This window comes from Sitodiplosis mosellana, unplaced genomic scaffold (genome assembly GCF_009176505.1).
Source record: "Sitodiplosis mosellana isolate CC-2019 unplaced genomic scaffold, AAFC_SMos_1.0 Smas_scaffold_6191, whole genome shotgun sequence".
In the NCBI taxonomy this organism is placed as follows: Eukaryota; Metazoa; Arthropoda; class Insecta; order Diptera; family Cecidomyiidae; genus Sitodiplosis; species Sitodiplosis mosellana.
The window spans coordinates 3,898,657-3,926,459 of NW_022601432.1; the positions used below are offsets into that span (position 1 = coordinate 3,898,657).

The window sequence follows — 27,803 nt, forward strand, 5'->3', positions numbered from 1 at the left end:
CAAAGCGAAAATTCCCAATTTGAACTGACGTATACATTCATACGATCATATTGATGAGTGTGTCAAGCACATATACATGCACATATTCGAGAGGCACACAAGCCTTGAGAAGTGAAATTGAGATTATATACACACAGACCGACGATAGGAATCAACAAAGCGCTGCGTTTGTGATGAGAGGAGTGCGAGTATGTGTGTGTGATGTGCGTATTAGTGTGCGAATGTGTGAAGTGAAGAAAGTAACAAATACATTGAATCGAACGCGAACATATTGTACGGAATAATATGAACGTCGTCAAAGACTTTGTGTATTCATCAGGCGAGAGAGAAAGAGAATACAGTCAAAAACCAAAATCCGATGTAAAGAAGAAGAAAAAAAAAATAATAATAAGAGTAAAGTGACGATTGAGAATAAGAACGAGTTGAAATAGCTGAGTATTTGACCGCGATACTGCGCTTCATCATAATTCTCTTTTTTTCTCACTTTACTAGAATTTACAATTTTAAAAAATAAATAACAAAAACAAAGTCTGAATTGATTTGCGACGAGACACATAGAAAATTACGAAAGAAAGAAAAATAAATCGTACAATTGTATTTTTGACTGATAAGTGTTTTGCGAAAGTCGATCGAATTGAATATTTGTTTATCTGAAAACAGAAAATCGAGCACAAATTCACGGCAATAAAGAAAAGAAACCAAATACAAAAGTGATCATCGTACAACGACGACGACGACGACGACGACGACGACGGAGACGACGACAACAACGAATTGTCGTGCATTGTTTTGATTTTTCGTCAAGTAAATCCAAGTGAAGAGAAGCATCGTTGTTTGAAAATCTGTAATTGTTGTTGGCTTTTTTCTCGTCTCATCTTCATCGCACTCATACTAGATTCGGTAGCCATAGACGCGTTTGTGTAATTTCTTTCTGTATTATTTTTTTTCTCTCGGTTCGGGTTCATTTATACTGTTGCAAAACAACAACAACAACAGAACAGAAAGAAAGAAGAAAAAAAATATTGAAATTTTTTTCGGTGGAATCAATCGATTCCAGTTATCGAATCGAGCAATTTTATGGCAAACAAGCAATAAATTGGTGTTCGGTGGTGATGCGAAAAATTGCAGCCCAACACGCAATTAGTTATTGGAGCTACAGAGCGCCCAGTTTGTCGTCCGTCGTGTGCCACAATAAGAAAATTGTTTCGTTTGAGCGTTGCAACAACAAAAATTTTGAGCTACGCATAAAAGTGTGAAAGGGACAAAGAGGGAGAGATAGAAAAAAGAGAGAGAGAGAGAGAAAGAGAAGGAAGGTGATCTGTTCCATCGCTTGTGACGACGCAACAGTTCTCGATTTGCTCTTTTCAATCGGACGAATCCGTGCAACGGAATTTCAATAAATAGATCGTGCGTGTTGTTTTTTTTTTTTGGGCCGTACGAAGTTCGAATAAACAACAACAATGGATGCTTGTGAGGCCGTCGAAAAGGAATTGCAGCGTGTCATCACCAAATTTAGTGGAGTGCATGAGCATGCCAAACGTATGCTTGGAGATGTGACCAAAAATTTTGAAGACTTAAAATCATCAATTGCTGAAGGTGAGTCAGTCAGATAAAACGGTATACCAACATCGTCTGGGTTAATAGCCTCGTTTCGAGATGCGTAATTTTTGTTTGTTTGTTGCTGTTTTCTGTGCCCATTTGGCTTTGTGGCTCTCTGGGGTTCTTTTTTTTTCTATTTATTTTGGCATATTTCGCGCGCGCCTCCACAATCACACACACATCAACAATTGACCGTGTATGCTCCTCTTCTTGTGTATGTGCACAAATGCATTTTATACGATGCGAATTGTCCGCCGTCGGTGTAAGTATTATTTTCGAGCATGTCGGACTTTTGTTTGGTACTGCGCATAGAGTATTTTGACCAAATGCTCCACTTCAAACTAACCATGCACACACACATTGACGCCGATGCGCTTTCAACACATAAAATTCGCGACAAACGAGTGAATCGTGCAATTTTTCTTCATAGTATACGATTTTGTGTTGTATACCGCACTCTGTCGCGCGATTCATTCGGAATAGATTCTTTATTTATATTTTCGTTGCCAGATGGGCATGAAGAAGCATGTGCAAAATTCAAATGTGAGACAAAAAAAAAACACCGTAACTTTGAACTATATTTAAACGGATTAGATTTGTTTCTCTGATTCGATATCGCTATCACGTGATCAACACTTTACAACATGCAGTAATTTTGAATTATACTAACCCATTCTCTCTCTCTCTCTCTCTCTCTCTCTCTCTCTCTCTCTTTTCCAATTCCCAGTTCCTGCCGATGAAAAATTGACCACCGAACAAATGCTTTTGTTGCGCGACACATTAACCAAAACAAAAGAGAAACTACAACGTTTGACAACCGATCATCGTGATTTACACGGTGCCGTTAGTAAAATCGGCAAAACCATCGATCGCAATTTTGTATCCGATTTTTCGTCCACCACACGCAACGATGTACTGATCGATGAGCAAAACATTCAATTGCTGAACAAAGTGATTGCCCAGCATTTACAACGAAACAATTTGGACGATGTTGCGGCAACTTTAATTAAAGAATCCAAACTGCCAGCCGAAGAAGTCGTTTCAGATCCATTTTCTAATTTACATCGCATATGGGAGGCCATTTATCGTGGCGATCTAACCGAAGCCCTCGAATGGGCCACCGAACATTCAACTAAATTAGAATCACGTAACAGCTCATTGGAGTTTAAACTTCATCGCATCGCATTTTTGCAGGTAGTTTTTATTCTCGTTCAAATCGAAGCGCCTACCAAACTTGATTAGAAAATTCTTTTTGATGATCTAAAAAAAATTAATCCAATTCCTTTTATGACATCCAGAAATTAGATGCCGAAAATGGTGGCGGTTCACCAATTGAAGCGATCGCCTATGCGCGCAAACATTTTTCTAAATTTGTCGATAAATTCGAAAAAGAAATTCAATTATTAATGGGCACATTGATGTATATTCCCGTTGGATTGGAGAATTCACCGTATCGCTGCCTTTGCGGTCCTAATCTAATGATTGAGGTGAGTGGTGTTGCTATCAGTTTTGCTCTTAATTGCCATATCTATTTTTGATCGTTCAACTGATAATAACCATTGCAAAATGTCCCATTTCTAGGCGGCTGACACTTTTTTGAAGGATGCTTGCAGCATTTTGGGCATAACTAAAGACTCACCACTAACCGTGGTCACCAACACAGGATGCACTGCACTGCCAGCTTTATTAAATCTCAAACAAGTTATGATGTCGCGTCAAGTGCTTGGCATTTGGAATGGACGAGATGAGCTTCCAGTGAGTGCCATCATTCATCATTCTGCTTTTTGCTGTTTACTTAATGTGCAACGCAGTTGATTACATTAAGATATTTAAAATCTCAAATTTCGCTACATTCTCCTAAAATTCCATTGGATTTATCATTCATTTTTGCTCGAAATTTTCTTCCAGATTGAAATCGATCTAGACGCTGAGCATCGCTATCACTCGATATTTGCATGTCCAATTTTGCGCCAACAGAGTTCCGAAGAGAATCCACCTATGAAATTGGTATGCGGTCACGTAATATCGCGCGATGCTCTAGACAAATTGTGTAATGGTCCAACGTAAGTGTCACCATTAAGGAAGAAATTAACATCAAAATTTGCTTCTGACGACAATGGTCAGATGTCAGATGTTTCTCTCGAAGATGATCTGTCTATTTTTCGATCCATGAATTATTAGATGTTTAATCGATGATTAATCTTCATCTTTTCGAAAAAGTAAATCGAAATGAATTCGTCTTCATTCATCAATGAAGCTTCATTTGGCTTGTTTTGTCTGTTAATGCGTATCAAAAACAAACAAAATTCGCTGCCATTGTGTTGTGGATAGAAGCAACAATTTTGTTTTTTTTTTAAACGCCTCAAACAAAGCATAAGCACCAAATGTAAAAATATCGATGGTGGGAAGTGAATCAAAACGCGATAAACTTGGAAAAATCTTGATAGCCCATTGTTTTGAGTGGAATAACCGATTGAGTGTTGCCTTGCTTGAGTGAATCAAACGTATTTTAATCATAATCTCTCTCTATTTCCAGGTTAAAATGTCCCTATTGCCCAGTTGACCAAAGTCCAAGCGACGCTAAATTGATATACTTTTAGAGGACATAGGCTTAGAATAGTCTTAAAAATTGCACTAAATAGGAGACCACGACAAAAAAAATATATTAAAATTGTTCTAACGAATTTGACATTTAATCGAGGAAAAAAGGAAGAAAAAAAATTAAAAAAAAAACACAGAATTTGAATTTTTAACAGCTTCTAAAAACCGAAATTTACGAAGTATATTATATTATATATGTGTACATGATATATTGAAGAAGAAGAAACAAAACAGACACAAAAAAAAACACAAAAAGGGAATAAAAGTTAAAATAATAATAAATATTATTATATGTTTTTTATGTTTAACTATCACTCAGAGGTGAAAATTGGAATGAGCATTCTAAAAGAGAGACAAACACAAACAGAAAAAAATATTCAATATTTTGGGAATAAAACGAGGGGAATTCATTAAGCAGAAACAAAAATATTTAAAGCGATTAAATCCAATCACAAAAACGCATTTTATTCATTGACTTTTAATGCATTTTATCTGTCTGCATGAAGTTTTCATTAGTGTGACCCGAATCATCGTTCGACAAAACCGAGCCTAATCACTTTAATTGCTCCAAAACAAACAACAATGAACTGAATGTGAGCTGAACGCGCCATGGAATCGCAGTCGAATATAGAAATAGAAAAATACATTTATTACGCGTTTCAGACATATTTAATCATGTTCTAATAACGAAACAGAAAAAAAAGGACAGAGATAATCAGTGTCAGAACACGATTCAGGTTGTTGTTCTTTTTTATTGTGTGTGTGTCTTGCTACGGGTGCATGAGCAATGACTAATAAAATTGTGTATCATTCGACATAAAGGCACACATATGCACACGATTCGTCAATGTCGATTGATTTTGTGATGTAAAATATAAAAAAACTAATGCATTCTGCACGTTTAGCTACTGTGTACGTATATACATAAAAAAAAACCTTAAGTGCTATCGACATTTGTCTCTTGTAGTTACAGGCCATGAGTGGACGGATTTTAAAGCAGTACATTGTTCACTTGACGAACGAGTGTTCAATGCAAAACTGTGCTGCTGCTACTGCTGTTGCTGTTGCTGTTGTTGTTTTATGCATGTATTTAAAAAACTATATCATTTCCAGTATTGTGTATATGGGGAAGGTAGAGTGTGAGCGCGCTTGCAAGTGTATATGTATTTCAGAGCCAAGAGTCAGCTGATTTATCGAAAGACACTGGGCCACACAAGTGTAAAAGAGATGGAAACTGGTTAATCAGATATCTGGTAAACATGCGCGTGTTTTGAATCAAATAAAATACAAGACACATAAACAAACACTTGCCTACATTAATCTGCCTTTATTGTGCGAAGCTACTGCTGCTCGAATCACTCGACCAACATGTGGTGGTGTGTGTGTTTTGTATATATGAATTACCGTTTAGCTATTCCGATTTTTTAACGAATCGAACGAACGAAAGATGAAAGAAAAGTCAGACAAATGAAAGATTTGCTCGACAAATACACGGGCCAGCCAATCCAATGACATTGAGTGTATGCGTATATGAGCTGCTCACAGTTGTATGTATATGACATGGGTTTAGCTTTACTGTAGCCATTTTTCATTGGTAGTCGGGTTGGTTGATGCCGAAATTGTTTGAAAAATTGAAGAAAAACTCAATTTCTGTTGAAATAAATCAAATTTTCTGGCCAAAAAATGTGGTTTTAAAAAAATCGATCAATTTTCCAATAAATACACCCAAAGTCCAGAAAAGAACGTAGCAAAAAAATTCGAATTCAAAATTGGTCGATTCGTCTTTGTCGCACTCAACCAACGAGTGGAATCGACTGAAAAACATAGTCGAAGTGTTAGTGTAACAGTGTGTACGAACATCTGTACATGCGGAGAGAATAAATAGAAAACACATACACAAGCACACGCAAACACACATAGCAGAGCCAAGCAAAACAGTTTTCATCAAAACACAAAGAACAGTTGAAGAGTATCGCTGCGTAGAAAACAAAACACAACAAATAAGAAAAAGTTTTATTTCTATTTTTTTTTTTTGCCCATTTATACAAATAAAATTGAAATCACGAATGTGCTGTTTGTTATTGCTGTTCCAATCATTACCATAAAATCAACTCAAGTCATTACGATTTTCGTGAAGGTAACGAACGAATTTTTTTTTATTAGTGCGTTTTGCTCTGGCGTTTCTGTGTCTCGTTGTTAAAAACGACTGAAGAAAGAAAGAAAAAAAAAGTTTGTATTTCCTTTTGTGACGTTGAATTTTGGAAGGAAAACAACAGCGACAAAGTGAAAACGAATAAAGCAATCGACGGCAAATTGAATATAATTTCTTTCCTATGAAAAACTCAAAGAATTAAAGTGAAAATAAGGGGATAGACAGTGAAAATTGCAGCAAAACAACTGAAATCATCCGATTTGGAGACAATCAACGAAAAACTAGATTCTAGCAACAATCCATTACAGTTCTTTATTGTTTAGTGCAGTGATTTTGGTTTGGGTTTTATCTCTCTCTTTTGCTCTCAAGTCAATCATTCATCGTTCATTCAAGTAAAAACGAAGATACATTCATGTACTTCGCTTTTTTTTCCGTCGATTAATTTTTGTTTTTGGCAAATGGTGATAGAACTGAAACTTGTTGTTTGTGTGTTATTAGACTGACTCATGTGAGGGAGAGAGAGAGAGAGAAAGAGACAAAGAGAGAGAGAGAGTGAGAGAGAGAGAGGGAGTGAGAGAGACGATACACACTGAGTGGAAATCAATTGATCATAAACACGAAAATATTATCAACATCATAATAACATCGAAGCCACACAAGAAAGAAAAAGACAGGGGAAAAAAGAGAATCATCTGTTGTGCATTTGACATTTGAACGTACTCTCCATCATCACTCACAGTGTATGTGTATGCGATTGTTTTGTTCGTCAACAACAACAACAACAATAACACGGCAGCAGCAGCAGCAGCAGCAGCAACAACACACAACAAGAAATACAGGGGAAAAAACCAGACCCAAGGATCCAACGCGATAAAAATAACAACTCAAACAACTCCAATAATAATCATTTCGGTTAAATAATAATTTGTTGATGAAAAAAAAAAGAAAGTAATAAATCAAATGCTAAACTTCCAAATTGAACGAATTTCAAATCGTTCAAAATAAAAAAAAAACTTCACACATTTCGTCGACGACGGCGTTTTCATCACTTCTTATGTTTTTTTTTTCTGCGCTGTTTGTTTGTTTGTTTGTTTGAACGGAAAGTATGACAACATCAACTGAATGACCGCCAAAAAAACGGATTTGATTCCACTTCAACAATAGCTTATTTTCAAATTAGACCATAAGAGCCTCAGTAATTTTGGAGTATATACACCTAGGCCATAAATAAGGAACATTTTGCAGTTTATCAGCAGAAGAAAGTAAAAAATTAGAGAGAAAATCGTTGATTTTAGTTTCGTTTATTTCTCTTTACACCGTTATTTTGCAATTCGTGACGAATTTCTTTTGAAAATCATTTCATAACGCCTTCATCATTCGATTTGGTTTTTTTTTTTTTACTTAAAAAGTGTTTGTGTGCATTAAACAAAAGGTTGTTCGCCCATAAGAATTTAACAAACCCAATACTGAAGACAAACTGAGAAATTGAACGTTCGAATTTTAAATCAAAAATGGTAAACGACATATGAAAAATAATAAAAAGTGTGCAAGAGAAACAGAAAACGAGCAACAACAACAATAGCAACAGCAACAGTGCCAGCAGCAAAGCATCTCAAGTGTGTGTGTGTGTGTGTGTGTTAAAACGAGACAGCGATATATATCTCCTCTATAATAATAATATAAATTAAACTCATTTATTCAATAAAAGCAGCAACAATAACGAAGAAAAAAGAATCGCGTTTTTTTTTGCGCTGTATTCAATGAGCGAAATGTACATGTGAATGTGTTAATGTGATACGTAGTAAATGCGAAAAATAAAACCAAAAACACAATCTGACTTATATCCACGAGCGACGATGTATGAACGGTAATACAACTGTGTGTGACCATACATAAATATATATACCAACAACAATAATAACAACAACAAACGGGCTCAACAAACGTATAGAGACACGAAACGTTTTTTTTTTTTCTGTGTGTGATTTCGTTGGATTTTTTCAATTTCGACTACCGAAATCATCAATTAAATTACCGTACATCTAGAATTTGTGCTTGCAACACTGTTTTAGCTGAATAGAATTTGTTTTTGTTTTTTTATCGTTCAAATTTTCCAATCCGTTGCATGATTTTGATTGTGTTTTTTTTTCTCGGTTCGTTGTTGTTCTTGGCTTTACGTTGAGATCCCGTGAACGCTACAAAGAAAGTTCGATTCGCGCTAACAGAAATTCGCTTGCAAACAAAATCGCCTTTATATAGCGAATTTCGCCAAGTTTGAATGTGTTTACAACAAATTTAAACGTCAGACTTGAGTGCCAACATCCAGTCCGAACAGCTGTTTTTTTTTTTCTTCTTTCATTTAAGTTGAAGTTCAAAGTTGCCGTAAAACACTACAATTCATTCATTTTCGATAATTCCGCTATTAAGTGGACGCTGAAGATATAGAAAAAAGAAAAGAAACAACAACTGATTGCACCATTCAATAAAATCAACATTTAGAAAAGAACAGGATATAGTGAAGGAAATTATATCGGAAAACTTTGCGCGAACAAGGAAGAAGAAGGAGGAAAAAAAATGCTCGATTTGGAAATTATACCGGAACGATCGCTAAGATGCGGAGATTGTTGGGAATTTATTTTGGGTAAATATACGTTAATCATTTTCGTATTTTTTTTTGTCTTCTTCTATTGTTGTTGTTGTTTTCATAGGCCATTAATCGGTTTATTGCGCTTTGTGATTGTTTTTTTTTTTTCGTTTTATTTACGTCGAATGAAACAATTTCATTCAAAACCAGAAAGAAAAACCGAAATTCGATTATAACTTAGCGCTTTGATATCAGTAGACATAGGGAAATGAGCATTCCAACATAGACACGGCACGCGACATCACGACTTATTGAATTTAATCGAACATCGTCTATATTAAAAACGTTATTGCATCATTCGAAAGAGAGAAGCGAAAAAGAAAACATATTTTTTCATTCGCCTCGCACTCCGTGTGCATACGATGAATAGCTACGTCGAAGAAATTTTTATCGCTATATTTTGCGTTACATTTACAGCCCAGAGCGATGCCTTTTGATAAAATTGAAACAAGAAATTCATTTTCAATTTTATTTCTTCATTTAAATTTCCACTCACTCTATCTGCGCAATAATTCCATAGACTTATTTTCCTGTTTATTGCCTAATCGATTAATCATTGACGTTGGAATTTTTCGGGAATTGTAACAAATATGAACCGAAAGTGCTCAATTCGGCCAAGTCGCCGATTTAAATTAAAGCGTTGTGTCATTCAAGCACAGATCTCTCATTTCGATATCGAAATAGGCAAAATGCATTGCATATACTATTTGGTATCAATATACTTGGTGTGTGACTTTTGTAATATATTAAAGTCGAGAAAACACTTGTCATTTATATATCTCGAAGCCATTTCAATATCTACCGAGAATACTAAAGTACGTGGGCAACACATGTCTTTGTTGTTTGTTTGTTTTTTTTTCTAGTTGTTTATTATTGTTGTGTGAATATCACACACACAAGTTTCGTAGCATTTGTCAATCCCGCTCTTTTTTTTGCTCTCGTTATCTCATATTTTGCTATCGTTCTAATACATGATCACTTTTTTTTAAAAACCATTTAGGCATGCATTTTTCGCAAGCGGTTGGAATCATACAGTCTCAAGTTGGTGTAATCAAAGGGGTTCAAGTGCTTTATTCGGAAACGGTAAGGACGATAGATGATTTCATTTAATGAAAATTTTCGTTTTTTTTTTGGAATTTTCAATTTTTTCTTTAATTTTTTTTTTATTTTATTTTTTATTTCTTCATTCGTTTTTTTTATTAACCTTTTTTATCAAGTTGAATCGTTATTATTTATTTCGTTTTCGATAAGATTTTGATAATTTGATATTCCTTAAATTGAAAACATTTTTTAAGAATTTAATGCATTTCAAAGATTTTTTTTTTTTTTTAAAGTTATTTTGAAATGTGAACAAAAACTAAAGCCATTTTCTATCCCATAGAACCCGTTGGGCGTGGATATTGTGATAAACCTACCACTGGATGGTATTAGATTGATTTTTGATCCGGTTGTGCAACGGCTTAAAGCCATCGAAGTGTTCAACATGAAATTGGTGAAGCTAAAGTATTAGTGAGTATTGGGCGCATTTATTTCTCATTGACGCTAAAATATTGATCATCATTCATTGATGCCATCTATAAAATGGTATTCGTATTCAATGTATTTAGTTTGATTTTTCTCTTCCTTTTTTGCATGTTCATTTTCACCACACAGTGGTATGGCATTCAATTCGCCAGAAGTGGCACCGTCAATCGAGCAAATTGAGCATTCGTTTGGCGCCACACATCCAGGTGTTTATGATGCGGCCAAACAACTGTTTGCCCTACATTTCCGTGGCCTCAGCTTCTATTTTCCGGTCGATAGTAAACTGCAACCGCACTATGCTCATGGTTTGGGCTCGTTGCATTTTGCCAACGGCGCGTCACCGGTTGTATCGAAAATGTCCGTGTACAGTGGTAATAATATGGCCGAAAGTCGACCGCCACCGATGCCATTGTCATGCTATAATCAGCAATTGTATTTGGAATCGGCAACGGTGTTGCGTGACTCAAATGGAACGCGAGGTGTTCGATTGCAATTGTACACCGAGGCATCGGCACGTGTGCTGGAGCAACGGAAACAGGTTTTAACGCGTGAAGTATTATTTGGTGACACATGCCAAGATGTGGCCGGCAATATCGGCGCACCGAATCGTATCTTCTATAAATCGGAAGATAAAATGAAAATTCATTCGCCGAGCGCACATCGACGCGCCCAAACCAAACGCAGTGATTTCTTTTTTAATTATTTTACGCTTGGCATTGATGTGCTCTTTGATGCCCGTACACAACGCTGTCGAAAGATTATTTTGCACACTAACTATCCAGGCCACTACAATTTTAATATGTATCATCGTTGCGAGTTTCAGCTACAGCTAACCGCCGACAAGTAAGTCACTGTTTTTGTTTTTGTTTTTAGATAGGAAAGGAAGTCCGTTAATTATTCCACATTTTTAATTAGTCCTGCTTTTGTATGATAATTAACATTGATTCGAATTAACCACAAAAACGACCACTGATAATTTACGCGTTTGTGTTTGTGTTTTTGTATTTGAATAGGAATCCATGCGATGACTCGCACAATGACCAAGTGTCCATTTCAGCCTATTCGAAATGGGATTCGGTGAGTTCACGCCTGGCACCATCTGAACGGCCGGTCGTTTTACACCGGGCTGGCACCACAAACACAGCCAATCCATTTGGATCGACATTTTGTTATGGATATCAGGATATCATTTTTGAGGTAAATTCTCATCGATCCACCTTTGTTTTTTTTTATTTTTTTTTTCATTTTGTTTGTGGTACATTTTGTTAAGCCCTTCCTTAACGTATCTCCCCATAATTTATTCGTGTTCACAACAGGTGATGCCAAACAATTACATAGCCTCAATTACGTTGTATTGTAACACATCATTTCCAACCATTTTGCCATACAACACATGCGGGAAGGCGTACAACAAATACCTATGCAATCGGAACAACAGTCAGGACGACACGAACAAATTGACCGCAGTATGATACAAATATCATGCTGCAAAGACCACACCGAATCAAATTACCATCTAATTCGTGTTGATGGTATAGACCAACTAACGCCGTTGACTAACAAAAAAATGAGAGAAAAAAACAAGAAAAAAACATAATTTAGTGCTTAGTGAAGTTGATGATTAAGTCAGTCTCATGAAAATATGGATAAAAACCATTTGCTACAATTAGGATTCACTTCTTCGTTATTTTGTTTAATTCTTTTTGTTCGAAAAGAGATATATAAAAAAAAAATCAACCACAAAAAAAAACTAAATGAAAATATAATAGATATATTTTAAAAGAATAGCATTCATAAATGGCTGTATTGCGAGAAGAAAAGAAAAGAAAATTCTCTGTGCAAAGACATTGGTTTCTAAATGCTTAAAATGATGATTTGTTAAGAGTTAGTAAACGATTTGCCCAAAGTTTGAAGGACAAAAAAAGAAACCGACTTTTCCCGTACCCAAAGTTTGATGAGGTACAAGATGCAACGAGCTTTGCCACGAAACACGGCTGGTTCGAGATTAAAAAAGATGAACCGTGTTTTTGACGAAAAGAAAAAATTCAAGTGACATAAGCCCGTGGTGCATCTCATACAATCCCCCTCCCCCCCCCCCCCCCCTCCCGCATCGAATTATCAAAACGATGGTCAATCGACCACAACTCTGAGAAAAGTAACGAATATTTTTCTAACAAAGTGATAAGCAAGTAACATACAAACAACATTAAGATAAGTCCAACAAATTGTGAACCGCCATAAAAAAAAACAGACACATTTCAAATCCAAATTATAGAATGTTTATTACATTATATTAACCACTTTCCTTTTTCTGTTTTCGAATCAATGAGTTAACCATTATTTTAAATGAAAAAATGACAAAGAATCAAAGAATGAAAATCATTTTGTTCAACATTGTGGAATATCCAATGAACAATTTTTTATGTGAGCAAATGAAGAAGAAATATTATATTAGATTTGATTTTTGAAATGCTCACCATTATTTACATTAGTTGAAATTTTATTTTCCAATTACATACTTTTCTCAGAACGAATAAAGAAAAAAATAAACAAATGAAATACAATTCCGCGGGGAGATACAATCTTATTGATAAATCTAATTTATTCAATAACACTTTCGCACTCCAGCCGTAATCCAAGAGCCAATTTTGAACGAAAAACGCCTCATTTTTTTACATTTGACGCTGTGAAGTGACATTTGAAAGATGTTCAATGTCATTTTAAAGATGCTAAATTTCATTTGGTCAGGCGGCGGTGGCGGCGTGTAAAATGATGGCTTTCTGCTCTTGGATGGCAAACGCGTTTTCTTCGATATTCTAGTTGAATTTATGTTTATACGTTAACACAGATAGTAAGAGAAGAAAAAAAGTGAATAAGAAAGCAAAAAAGAAAAAAAAAACAACAAAAACAGCAATATTTTTATACATTATTTTGTCATGTTTGAAATAGAAATGTGTGTGTGAGATGCGATCAGATTTAAATTAATCCTCATTCTCCATTTTTCCCGACCACAATCAATTTTCAACACACTGTTTTCTTTTCTTCTGCCCGCTCATTTATTCGATCTCAAGCAAGTGTTTTCAATCACATTTTAGGTGTTCGGTTCAGGAAAATTTAAAATTTGTGTATAAAAACAAACAAGAAAAACACAAACAGAAACAACAACAACCGTGCCAATGGAATAAAGAGAAAAGTATAAATGTTTTCAATTTTTGTTACAAATGCAATGTTAGTTGTAGACCAAAACAGAAGAAAAAAATAACAATTTCGTTGTACACACACACACACACACACGACGCATATATACCAAGTTACCACTTTTTTCCCTGAAAAAAAAAGTAATCAATTGTTCACAATCAAATTAGCGCTAATATAAAAAAGAAACGTAAATGTTAAATATTGGTCAGTACATGGTCAGAGCATATAGTTCATAGCTAGCACACTAATGCAAAATCGTTTTTTTTTTAATTTTTTCTTGTTCGGGACAAATCTTCTGCACATCAAAAGTGACACCGTTCGTTTTCAACGACTCTGTCATCGTAGCGTTTTTTTTTTGTCTCTACACATGTCATTTATCTTCACCATTTTTATACGAGCTGAACTGAATTATGGTTCCCAATCTCATTCTCATCAGAGGCGTTTAAATTAGTAATCGATTTGTTTTCTTTCGTTCATTTTTGCCTTTTTTTGTAATATTTATTTTTCATTGTGCATAACATGAAAAAAAGAACCTAATTATTAGTAGACATTTTCAAAATTTTAGTGCGATAGAGAGCAAGAGAGAGTGAGGGAGAGCGAGAGAGTAAGAGTGAGAGTGCGACAGAGAAGAAAAAAAAGCAAAAAAAAAAATAAATAAATTTCTAAAGACTAAAAAAAAAAATGTGCAAAAGTTCAAAGTCCATACAAAAAAAGAAATCATATTGGATTCTATTAAAAAATTATTTTAATGTGTTGAATCATCTATGTCATTAAGTAAATACTTCGCTGAACTGTAAAATGCGTAAAATTTCCAAAACCAGGTGCTCTATAATCTGGAAACAAACGGCTTTACTAATCTTATTCACCCCGAAAAGTCCAAAAATTTGCTTGCATCTCCAAAATAAAAATCGCTTAAATCGAGCAGCACAGCACATTTTCATTTATCACTTTTATTCTTCGTTCCGTTAATTTTCCATTCAAGCCGCAACACCATAAAGCTGTTCGTTTTTTTTTTCTCGTGAACTTGCACAAATTTTTACTGGCTTCCGGCTTTAATGTTCTGCGAACAGAAAATCGAACCAATTGATCAGAGGGAGAAAAATTAAGAAGATTTGATCAGAGTAGGGAAAAGAATTTCCATCAAAAGACCAAATCAATCAAATTTTAAAGAAGATTTCGATCAAAATTAAAAGAAACAAGCAAATAATACACCAATTGTTCGCGTAACTTAAAACCTCCAAGAGAAAAGAAAAACAAAAACCATCGACTGTTCGACTTATGTTTTATCATATTCTAAGAATAAACTCTTTTTTTTTCTCATGTATAAAATTCAACATGTGTCGCCGAGATATCTTTTTAGAATTGTACCGATTTAATTCTAATTTAGTCATGTAGATTGAGTTTAAATCAAATTTGTTCTCAATGTAATAAGAAAATGTAAAACAAAGCAACAACAACAACAACATTGTGTGTAAATATACAGTTTTCCGACGGGATTAAACAAAAACAAACTAATGAAAGAAACAAAGAAAATCAGCCATTCAAAAACCTGAATGGACAACAAAGAAGTTAAATATTTTTCTACACAAAATGAATTACGCGGAAATTGAGAAGAGAAAATAAAAACAACAGAAAAAACAAACAAACAAATACTCTCACTTTGAATGTAAAATAGATTTAAAGTAGACAATGATTTCAATGTAACATTATTATGAATATAATTGAATAAGAAAAGAGAAACATTAATTTGAAACATCAAGAACAACAACAACAACAAAAAAAATCAACAAAAAAGCAACAAAATAAAGAAAAAAACAAATAAATGAAGAAAAAAATACAAAATATTTAAATCAGAAAAAAAAAAAGTTTTTAAAAAAAACCTTAAAAATACCAATGTTTTATTTATCAATACTGTAATCATTTCCAGTTTCGAATATTTCAATTTACTGAGAAATGTTTGAAATATGCGTCTTTGTTTTCAGTCTTGCAATTTCCATTTTTTTCATTTTTTCTTTTCAATTCTTTTCTCCATTTTTGATCTCAATTCGAAATTTTCTTCAATTCAATTTTGACTTCGATTTTAAATTGAAGTTCGCAATCGAATTGAAATAAATGAGAAAAAAATGATTTTGCTTCAACAAAATCGTGGAAAAATGTGTGCTGCCATCTTTTAGAAATGGAAATCTTTCAGTCTAAAGGCAATAATGTGAATCTTCTTCATTCCTCATTAAATTTTCAATTGCGTTTCGCAATTGTTTCGTCCAGGTCTTTCTCTTTTGAAAGAGGGATTGCATTTTTTTTTTTGTCTCTCGTTGCATATTTGGCAAATGTCAGTATGAGTTCTCTTTGTTATGACATGACACACAATCGCATGTTGATAACATTGCAAATGTGACGATGTGCCTGTGTATGAGTGGTGTGTGTGTGTGTGTGTGTGTGTGCATGTATGTGTTGTTGGTTTTGACAGTTGAATTACAACATTGATGTGATGAATGGTTCGATAGCGAAGTGACAGTCTGACATTGCAATATCAAATATGGAGGAATGCTGAACCATCCATCGAACCATCCATAAGACTGTAACACAGTGGCAAAGTGAAACATTGCGGCAATAACTAAGGTCAGCTGTTTACGAAAATCTCCTATTTGATCCATTGGATTTTAATCATTCGGCCCATCGGTACCTGGTCAAACGGTTGAGTTTGAATTCTGTTTTGAATCAGTCTTTGGATTGGATAAAAAATAACACAATTAACAACAACAACACTCAAACGTAACACAATCGAATTGGTGTGTACTTTGTCGTTGATTTGGAACCTTCGGAATTGACCAACCGTATGGAAATCGATTCATTTCGTCTTTGTTAGTCGTTGGAAACGCACACATGCAAATGGCATGATGTGCGACGATCCATTGTAAAACAAATGCCAATATTATGTGGATCCACACACGTATACAACGAAGTAGAGGCAGAGAAGAGGAAAAAAAACACACGGCTGACGTACACGCGCACGTCTGTGTATGTGTTTGTGTGTGAAACGAGAAAATCATTGCAGCATGAGCACCAGAGTGAATCAAAGACAGTAAATAAAAGTCAACCTTACAGTGGAATCACTTTGTGTTAGAATGAAAAGTAAAATGAATTAAAATAATCAAATCCGCACACATTTCATGGAACAAACTACGAAAACTTCCGTAAAATTCAACAAACAATAAAAAAAAAAAAATAGGCAATCGGTTGGTATTGTTATCGACATTACCGTAGTGACTTTTCAATTTGAATTTCAACGTGATTCTACGTGAATCGTAAAGTGTATGTTTGTTTTTTTTTTGTGTGTCTTGTTTTATTTCTTCTTCTCGTTTTTTTTTCAACTATCTCATCATCTTCATTACTATTTTTTCGTTGTTGTTTTTTCTGTCGCGCTACTGTTGTTTATTGTCTTGTATTTTTCCTATCCAGTTTCTGTGTATTTTTCTGGTGAGTGTCATACGACCGAGAGACAGAGAGAAAAAGAGAGAGAGAGTGAGAAAGAAAGAGTGAAAAAAAAACACAATAAAACTAGAAAAAAAAACTTCATTACATATACAGAAGAAATGAGAAAAAAAACCCATCTATTTTAGTGTTGCTTGTGACCATTTGTTGGTGGTATGATGTACACGTGAGTGATGAAAGCTAAAGTGTAAAATAGATTCCTTTTAAATTTGGTTTTGCATGTTTTTTTTCTCGTTCAATTTTCTGTTGCAATTGGGTTGTCTTGGTGTATGTGTGTGTGCGTATTGTGTTGTTATTGTTGGTTTTTTTTTTTTTTTACTCTTTTCATATCAATTTTTTGGAATTTCCAAAAAAAGCGCCACATTCCAATGAAATCGCATTGTTGATTTATCGTAACAACATAGTGCGCCAATTCGAATTCCATTTCTCGGCTATAGGTGTGCTATTAAATGGTATCGAGAATAGAAAAAAAATACAATAATAATAATCAGAGACAGAGTGAGCAATTGAGGATAGTCAAATGAGAGAAGCAACAGAAAAAAGTGGTGGTCAAAAGTGTGGTATTCGAGAGATTTCATTCAAAATCTTGCTTCTCGCTCCTCTCTCTCTCTCTCTCTCTCTCTCTCTCTCTCTCTCTCTCTCTCGCAATTTGATTCACTCTCGATTTGTGTGTATTTATTTTCGGTGTGTTTTATTTCGCTTCGTTTTTCCATCAATTTTTTTTTCATTTCGCGCAATTTGTGTCGTCACACATAATCGACTCAATAGTAATAATATTGCGATCAGTGTGCACTTTTTTTTCGTGTGCATGTGAATTCGATGTATTGCGTTTGTTTGCAATGCAAACTTTGCATAGAATAAAAAAAAAATCGTATATCCGAATCGAAAATATCGAAATTATGAGTGCAATTGGTGGATTTTGGAGCTTTTGATTTGTTCGTTGTTGTAATGGAATTAATTGCGCCGGGAGAGGGGAGTTTTTTCTTCGATTCATTGAATGAAATTCAATATTGTAATGAACAAAAGAAAAAAAAAAGTTCAATAGTTCATTCCGAACATTTGCAAATTCTGTATTCATATCAAACTGGAACAAAACAACGACGACGGCAGAAAAAGGAAAAAGAAAAAAGAACAATCACTTCATATCATTGTCAATTAGTGTTGTGGTTTACTCTTTCATTATTTCCTTCAAAATTCGAAATGTCAATAATAATGTGTTGTTGCAAATGACACACATACACACACTCGTCGAAAATCCACTTCAGTGCAATTAATAAATAAGCCTTCTTCATTATAATTGTGGTCGTTGTTGTTGTTATTGTGTATTGCTCGAATGACGGTGACGACGACAACGGCGGCGTCGATAAAATTTTATCAGTCATTTTATCAAAGTGACACACAGTATTCAACAATTGAATACTTGACACCGTGTCACACATTCACACGTGCCAATCGTGTAAATATGCTAATTACTGAATACCATTGTACTTCATTTCAATTTAGCTTTTCGTGTATGGTTTTGCTTATCTGTTTCGATGTAACGTGTTCCATATCACATGCCATGTAAAGGTTTTTTGTTCTCTCGAAAAAAAAAATTCCTTGGTAAATTTTCTCCATTTTCCAGACGTCGATGAGAATATTCCAGCAACGTCCTTGCTTTTCCATTCTGTTTACTTGATCGTTGAGTTGAGTTACAGAAAACATTAACTATTCGAGATTCTCTTCCGCTGATGCGCGCAAGTTGTTCCTTGTTGCTTGTTTTTTTTTTCTTTAATCTGAAACGGATGAATTCAGATCATCGTGATGTGATAATGAACACAACAACAGCTACAACAAAATATTAACCAATAAAAGTGAAATAGGAAATATTACATAAACAACAACAACAACAGCGACAGATATATCATCGGAGTGTGTGTGTCATTATGTGTTGATATACATTTTTTGAAGAAAAAATTATAACAAGTGATGATCTATACATATTTGGTCCATTGTTATAAGTTTGGTTGTTTTCATTTTTAGAAAGTGTATGGTTGGACAGGACACAACGGTGATTATCAATGAACGCGACAATCTCATAAAACTCATTGTTATCGGAGCTGAGAAGTAGTGTAAATAGAAACAACTACGTGCCACATAATTGATAGCTTGATAGAAAGGAACCTGCAAAACGAAGAAAATAATTTCTTGAATTCAAAATAGCCTGCATCCGTTACGCCAAGCCCGTGCACCTAGCCAGACCCAACAATGACAAGAAATTGTAAATGCCCACACTTGGATAACACTATTTTGCAACTTTCTCTGTCGGAATTGTGCAGACTGAAGCAGGTATTGTATACAAAAACAAAGAAGAAGGAGAATAAGAAGAAGCGTATTGACGTACATTGATTAGCAAATTACCTATGTTCAATAGGATTCCATTTTGATTTCGAAAGATAGATCGACCGAAGGAAAGGGAAAGAAAGATAAATAGATAGAAAAAAGGCGATCTCATTTGATTTCGTCAGAAGTATAAATCGATAAATGCATACACGCATTCCAATCGTTTCGTTGACGTTACACGCATATCTGCACGTCTTAAACTAGTTCTATGAATATGAAATGAGCATGCATTTCCATGTGACGTCGATTGATTACAAAAAATGCATCAGCATACACATTCAAACAGAACGAATCGATACAGCGGGACAGGTGCAAAGTCCAATATCATAGCAATTGCCATTCGGTCGATACGTTCCCACGTTCATATTACATTAATTTTTCTGTTTTGGTACACAGTGATTTTTCATCTTCTTCTCTCTTTCTTGCTCAATCACTTCAAATCTTTATATAAATCATTCATTATTAAAGAATTATTCAATTTAAAGCAGCTACCAGAGCTGTCACATATATAGAGAAACCATAAAATTGCATTTTTTCCCCAAACGGATTTCGCAATCAAATTTTTGTTTTTGTTTTGTACTCAATCACTACAACCAGCAGCAATGACAATAACAACATGGAGAGTGAAAAAACGAAATCCAATTAATGCTTTGCGTATATTTTGAAAATTCAATTAGGGCGTGCCATGTACACAATGTGACGTTAGCGGACCGAATCTATGGATATGCCTAACAAAAACTTGCCTGCACATTGGCTGCTCAGAAAATTATAATGATCACAGTACAATCCATTACAAACACAATCCTAGTCACTGTATTCACATGAACCAATCGTCACAACGGATTTGGTGTTACAAATGTGAAATGGAAGTGTTCATCATCAATCATGGCTACAGTGAGACAAAATCGAATCGACGTCAAACCATCGACTCGGATGATCATTTAAATTCGGAAATATCGCGGTATGAAAACAATTGTTCTGTGTCCAATAAATATACGTAGATAAATTCGGATGGTTTTTTTTTCGTCTATTCCATCGGCAGCATGATAATTCGCAATGATTTTGGCTATGGCATGACCAACAACAGTGATGGCATCGACAGCAGTGCAGACGATGAAGGCGATCCTGATCAAAGCTACTACACATCATCCAGTGGATTGGTTGGGCTACAAAACATTGCAAATACGTGCTATATGAACGCTGCACTGCAGGCACTCTCGAATACACCACCATTGACGGGATACTTTTTGGAGTGCGGCGACATTATAGAGGCTAATTATGAAATGGCCGCACCGACCAGTAGTCAACGCAAAACTGGCCTAGCCAGAAGCTATTATCGTTTGGTTAAGGACATGTGGCTGGGACACAAACGGAAAAACGGTTACATTACCAGTGCTAGCAAATTCGGTGAGTGAAATTTGATGTGGCTTTTTGATGTCTGATTTCATCGCTTTTTTTTATTCAAATTTTTCAATTTTCGCATAATTCTACCTCAATTCCAGGCTACGTCGTACCAAATGGCATTTTGTATGGCATTCGAAATGTACATCCAATGTTTCGGGGTTTTCAACAGCATGACACACAAGAATTTCTGAGGTATAAATGCAGGAAGCCGATTTGAAGAGCGATTCTTTTAATTTGAACATTTCAATGGGTGAATTCCAAAATTTCATCAAACATTTTCCCATTTTCAGATGTTTTATGGACCAACTGCATGAAGAGCTTAAAGAAGTGACACCACCGCCACCAGATCTGTTATTATCCAGCAAACAAAATAGTTCATCTGCCAGTTTGTCATCAATTTATTTACAATCGACCGCCAACACTACCACCACCACCACTGGCAATTACCTGTCAATGGGTTCAACCGACGATGACCGATCCGGTTGCTCGACACCATCGCAATCACAGTCGGAGGCTGAGTACGAAACCTGTGATAGTGGTGTATCCGAACAGTCGAGCCTATCGGATGAGATGACAAGTGTTCATCGATCAATACCAAATACAATCAATTCAGCCAAAATCCAAACGAATCAAATGCAAATGCAATCAGTGGCCACTGCATCGAATTATTCGCGATCGCCTAGTCCAACAGCAAGCCAAAGAACCTTTAAATCGACACATTCGTCAATCAAAAGCAATCGCTCGAATTCGATATCAAGCCTAAATTCGTTGCAATTGAATTCACAACAACAGCAAACCCAACAAGATCAAGAGCAATGTGAAAAGAATGAATCGACATCATCAAAGTTACCCCATCGATCGATCATAAGCGATGTGTTCGATGGAAAATTATTGTCGTCCGTTCAATGTTTAACCTGTGATCGCGTATCGACGCGTGAAGAAACATTCCAAGATTTATCATTGCCAATACCGGGAAAAGACCATTTGAATGTCATACATCAGGCCCAAATGCCACCATTACCACCGGGCCTTTCACCCGATGCAGTAAGTATTGCTTTGTATTCACAGCGATTACCGACAATTGAATCCAATTTTCTTCTCATCAAATAGGCATATCAAGATGGTTGGTTTTGGTGGTTTTGGCATTGGGTTCGTTCATTTTTCTGGGGTCCAGCTGTCACACTGCACGATTGCATGTCAGCATTCTTCAGTGCGGATGAACTGAAAGGAGACAATATGTATAGGTAAAAGTGAATTTTGCAGCATTTTCTTCTGTTTTCAACGTGGAAATCATAAAATCTTACGCATTTTTCTTCTCCTGGTTCTATTCACAGCTGTGAAAAATGCAATAAACTGCGAAATGGCATGAAATTTTCGCGTGTTCTGGAACTACCTGAAATGTTATGTGTTCATTTGAAACGGTTTCGACATGATTTATCGTACAGTTCAAAGATATCGAGTCCGGTGAATTTCCCAATGGTTGGATTGGATATGCGACCGTATTTGCATAAAGAATGCAAATCAAAGGTGTCAACGTATGATTTAACAGCGGTAATATGTCATCATGGTACGGTTGGTGGTGGCCATTACACCAGTTTTGCAAAGCATGAAATGTCGGGCAAATGGTTTGAATTTGATGATCAAATTGTTACGGAAGTATCACCGGAAGTCGTTCAAAATTGCGAGGCTTATGTGCTGTTTTATCGTAAAAGCAATCCACAAATGTCATTGATTCGTGATCATGCCGTTCAAATTGAGGAGCGAATCACCGAACAAACGCCTGGCATTCGATTCTTTGTATCGCGCCAATGGTTGAATCGATTTAAAACATTCGCCGAACCGGGACCAATCGACAACTGGGCACTGCTATGTCCACATGGTGGTCTATCTCCACGCAAAGCTCGAATGGCTAGTCAATTGGTTGTGCCATTGCCGCAGGCACTGTGGGATTATCTGTTTGAGAAATTTGGCGGTGGACCAGCGTGCAATCATTTATTCGAATGTGATATATGTCGACAACAAGCCGATGCCCTGATACGACGTCAAAATTTTGAATTAGATGAATTTTCGGCATACAAAGATGAGACCACGTCAACCATTTATGCCATTTCAATGAATTGGTTCCGGCAATGGCAAATGTTTGTGGGTGATGTGAGCGAAGAAATTCCCGGACCAATAAACAACAGTGCAATCGCATTGCAATCCGATGTGCCGGTGTCACGTGGTGTTAAACCCGGTTCCGATTATGCACAAATCAATTCAACGCTATGGAAATTCTTTTATAATATTTATGGTGGTGGGCCGGAAATTATTTTACGAGGAAATCCCGAAGAAAATATGCGACAACCGATCGTTCAATCGGCAACACCAAATTTGAATCGAGACCGTGACGAACGTAATTCAATAGATTTATCATCAGTAGATGCTCAAGCAAATGTTATGGGCATTGGCAAAGAAACAAATCCAGTACCTGTGCAAACACATAATCCAAACCCAAACGTATCGTCAGCCGATGCACGGAGTACAACAAGTGATATCGATGCAGCATCGAAAGCAGCTACACAATTAAACGGCAACGATCGGGTGAATGGCCAAGAGCAAGCCGCCACACATCCAACGACTAGCAAAAAAGTTTCGAAAAATGTCTCGTTCGAAGATAATGACAGCAATTCAAGTGATAGAGAGGGATCGAGCTTGTTTGAGCAAAGCTTTTTCTATATACGACGCGGCAAACATCATTATTCAACGAATCCAGTTTCTGCTCCCAACGAAATTCTTAGCAAAAAAGATCGACGACTACGCAGCATCAAATCCAATGGATTTTTCGGACCCGAAGGTAAGCTTTCTTCAATGACCAATCTATTTAACTAGGCTGGATATTAATTTGGATCGTTTTTATTTGCGTATTTTTAGGCAAATATTCAACGAATAACTGTCCCGATGACAGTGCGAATAATGTAAATGGAAGCGTCTCATCATCGACCGCCGAGGCAAACAAGAAATTAGACGAAATTACACCATTGCTGCATCAAGCTAGCATTAGTTCAACGAATTCACATGAGCAAGACGATGAAGCGAATGCTAGTGCGGTAAATGGCAGCAATCGTGGTGGTGCTCACAAAAGCAACTATCGCAAACGTGTTAAGACGAAATTAAGCCGAAAAATAGCCTGATGACATGTTCAACCAATGAAATGAATCGTTTGACACCATCTAAAACTGTAAAACTGTACTTTATATTATTTAAATCATTCGTTTCCGGAAACAGGAAGCCATGTTTCATCGACCTGAAATATTTTGAATATTGAAGAAAAGAAAACAATATATTTTCAAATGAAAACGAATCTCTTTTTATTGCCATTTTTTTCGATCATTTATTCAGCCATGACGTTGGAAATTTGCACGAGATGGTAGGTTATCTGGAATGTTTTGACGTATGAATTAGGGAGATGAAGGTCATCGTTCCTTGAATTAGCTAGTTCAAGACGTAACCAGACGTGTGCAAGGGGGGGGGGGGGGTATTCCGGTTTTACCCCTTCTCTAGGATTCCAAAATGTGGACCCCCCAGCGATTTGGAAAATTTGACACTAGATATAATCGATTTTCAAAAGTGAGGACCTTTTTTTTCAGTCCTCACTTTTTTCGGAGACTGGTTTTACACTAGATAGAATCGATTTCCAGACCCCCCCTGGCAAAATCATTTTACCCCCCTAGAATTTTTGACCTTGCACACGTCTGGACGTAACCCAATGATCTGCGCTTAATATCTGCAATCACTGAACTGCTGTTCATTCGTAGAACCACATTTTGATTGAACTGGAATTGTTCATAATTCAATTTTCATCAATTCAAAGTCTGTCATTTTTACGGGTTAGGTTGAGAGTAGTGTATCTTTTTTGACGACTTAGGTATATTTTATTAAGTGGAGTATTGTTCACTAAGAATTCAATGTAATTTTCAATTCAATGACAAGAAATATCAATCGGATTAATGTCTCAAATAGACCTATATCTGTCGAAATAAACAATTTATTTCAAGATTTGCTGATCCAAAGTCTGTAGAACATGCACCACACTTAATCTAACCCAAAGATTTTATATTCAAACGTGAGTTCATATCAAAATTATCGACTAAAGCAATGAAACCAGGCAAACATCTAAATTTCTAATTAACAAACATCTAAATCTCATTATTTGTTCAGTGCTTCACAGAACGATCAATTTTGGAACCTTTTTTGACATATTTTTAATGACAAAAAAATGAATTTTTGAAATATTTGAATAAATTTTTGAATTTCCGCATTGAAACACCATGAAATATAAGAAAAAAGGTCAGCAGGAAATCTTTCGAAATATCACCATAAAAAATGTACTAAAAGAGCTGAAAAAACACCTGTTTGCATTGTGAGAATTTGCCTAACTAGCGAGAAACTTGGTTTGTTAAGTATAAGAACCAAGAGGACCTAGATAATATGCATAAACTATGGGTAATAACATCTAAATTTTCTTAAGGAAAATATAGGAAAGCAGAAAAAAATCTATTTCGAACACAAAAATCTAAAACAAAATCATTTCCAGTCTATTTATAAAGTTTCAATTAATAATTAACGTGGAAAAATGTTAATTCCTTCAGATTTCTGACCCATTACTGGCAAAAATATTCATAAGGAGGTAGAAATACCTACTAGAACCGTATACAACTCCTTCCAAATATAACATAGTTTCGAATTTCAAGCGAAAATAGAATTCCCAAGTTTCCATGGTGTTTGCAGCACCTTTGCGAACGTATTTGACTACAACCCTAAGAGTAAATTACGACCTTATAAGCAAGAGTGGACACTATTTTGGGATATATCTCCCTTATTTGACACTTGATCAAGCTGTAAATGTATTTAAACTCTTTGTAGAGCATGTCATGTTACGAATCAAGTAAAAATTTATAGATAAATATGAGATATAATTTCTTATAAATGCGATTTTTGGAATGTTATTTAATTCTATTTTAGCTACAATTTTGTGGGAAATAAATAGATTTTCTGCCCGAAAATGATGAAACAAATTGTTCTTTTTTGACATTTTACTCCAAAACGATGATCAGAAATGATTCTTTTAATATAATTTGTTCATGAAATGTATTTATTCAAGTACAATTTAGCCGATGGCATTGTTATTTTCCACATTTACCCATACAGAAAGAGTTATCGATATATTGTCAAAATCAATGAGTTCAATTCGATTGACTAAAAATCGATTCTTATACTTGCAAAACTTGCAAAATACAGTGAGGGTTTTACATATGGTGGGACAATCATCTCCTCAGAGGCAAATATGACGTCAATCTCCGTTCTGTTTCTTTGTATTTTTAGTTTACTATAGTGAGTATACCTAAGTTTGATCATTCTGAATTCATCAGTTTTTCTGAAATTTATCATTATAATAAGTTAAGTAAGGGTAAGTTTAATTATATCATCTTTAAGGTCTATGTTGAACAGGTAATATACAGAATAAATGATATCAGTATTTTCAATGAAAGTTAGACTTGATTTTCATTGAATCAATGAATCATTGAATGTGTTGATTCAACAGAAAGTATTTATATACATATACCAGCGATACACTCATACATTCACCGAATGTTCACAGCTTTTCTAAAACGTGATCAACAATTCGTATACTTTTAGTCTTACTTTAGTCGTTGCCAGCAGACCACGCGTTGTCATATTAATATATGATGAAATTAGGTAAGTAAGAATTTGGACTTTTTTCAAAATGAAATTAAAATAAAAGGAAATGATTTGAATTGTTGACGAGAAAATGTATATTTTTGAAAAATAAATCAAACCTTGTTCGATGTTGATAATTCGAATATTTTACTTTTTTTGAAAAATATTTTATTTGTGGGCTAGGCATCTATGTACTGGCATTTAATGATTATATAGCATATGTGCATTGAAATGGCGTTGTACACGTTATCACATATGAGGCACATATAAGACGTGTTTAAGACGCATATGAGACAGTAAACATTCAATTATTCGAACTCTCTCGCTTATTGGTCAATTCGTTAAACGAATTCCGTTTGTTCGTAAGAAATTGTTCAACTGATTACTGTGGGTGGATTCATCCAGATTCAATTTCTTCTGGAAGTGAATCATTCTAGTTTGAAAGTATAGATCGCATCATTTTTGCCATTTTTCTTCTAAATTTCTTCAGATTTGATGAAAAACGTGTTGTCATGCATTTTTTTCAAACATTTTTTTTTAACGAATGAATGATTATCGACGCCTTTAGAACAAAAACCAAAACCAATATCAGAACCAGAATCAAGGTCATTGAGTCTTGAGTGAACAAGAGTATTGACTGTACTTTTAAATACGAGTGGAGACACCATGCGAAAAAAGAGACTAAAATTGTGCCAAATAAAAGCTTTTCCTTAGGATAAAACCTATAGGAAACCCTGAATTACATTCAAAGATTTCCAAATTCATTATAAATGATCAAATTTTATTATTCTCTTTTACAGACTACATCTTTGTGGATTACGTAATACGACAAGCTTGTCGCTATTTTGATTGTGTATTCGTCGAAAAAAAGCTATGAATGAATTCATTCAAGTCAAAATGTCTTACACTGATACGTGTAATGCAAACAAAAGTCAGGCGTATACACGATCACACCCAGTGATGTGTGTATGTGAAATTTAAATCTGCTCAATGAAGCAGCGGACTTGTCGGCACACTCGTGGATTTAGCATTTCACTTGCTTTGGCGATTCGTGAGTTGCTGAAGCATCATATATGCAGTGCACTC

At 35.2% G+C, this 27,803-nt stretch overlaps 3 protein-coding genes across 13 annotated transcripts; all 3 read left to right on the top strand.

Moving 5' to 3' along the window:
- The first annotated feature begins 111 nt into the window (after nt 1–111).
- Nucleotides 112–4,482, top strand: LOC129576937 (E3 ubiquitin-protein ligase RMND5A). Its single transcript, XM_055463098.1, has 6 exons — nt 112–1,596; nt 2,327–2,793; nt 2,898–3,086; nt 3,181–3,354; nt 3,508–3,662; nt 4,136–4,482. Exons 1-6 carry the CDS (start codon nt 1,461–1,463, stop codon nt 4,197–4,199), a joined length of 1,185 nt encoding a protein of 394 aa, XP_055319073.1. The 5' UTR covers nt 112–1,460; the 3' UTR covers nt 4,200–4,482.
- Nucleotides 4,483–5,912: 1,430 nt separating this feature from the next.
- Nucleotides 5,913–15,606, top strand: LOC129576936 (PHAF1 protein CG7083). Its single transcript, XM_055463096.1, has 7 exons — nt 5,913–6,337; nt 8,717–8,993; nt 9,997–10,079; nt 10,378–10,505; nt 10,650–11,363; nt 11,534–11,717; nt 11,837–15,606. The coding sequence occupies exons 2-7, from the start codon at nt 8,927–8,929 to the stop codon at nt 11,990–11,992; spliced, it is 1,332 nt and encodes a 443-aa protein (XP_055319071.1). The 5' UTR covers nt 5,913–6,337; nt 8,717–8,926; the 3' UTR covers nt 11,993–15,606.
- A 574-nt stretch (nt 15,607–16,180) lies between these two features.
- Nucleotides 16,181–24,335, top strand: LOC129576938 (ubiquitin carboxyl-terminal hydrolase 20). Of its 11 annotated transcripts, none has more exons than XM_055463109.1 (10): nt 16,181–17,030; nt 17,178–17,376; nt 19,233–19,538; nt 20,270–20,553; nt 20,635–20,999; nt 21,095–21,188; nt 21,287–22,040; nt 22,107–22,240; nt 22,331–23,832; nt 23,910–24,335. In XM_055463109.1, the coding sequence occupies exons 3-10, from the start codon at nt 19,458–19,460 to the stop codon at nt 24,167–24,169; spliced, it is 3,474 nt and encodes a 1,157-aa protein (XP_055319084.1). In that variant the 5' UTR covers nt 16,181–17,030; nt 17,178–17,376; nt 19,233–19,457; the 3' UTR covers nt 24,170–24,335. The 11 variants fall into 11 exon arrangements, with proteins under 11 accessions (XP_055319084.1, XP_055319080.1, XP_055319076.1 ...); XM_055463102.1 differs by having other exon boundaries at nt 16,807–17,030; nt 17,178–17,195; XM_055463104.1 differs by lacking the exons at nt 16,181–17,030; nt 17,178–17,376 and adding exons at nt 17,738–18,666; nt 18,835–19,123.
- The last annotated feature ends 3,468 nt before the right edge of the window (nt 24,336–27,803 follow it).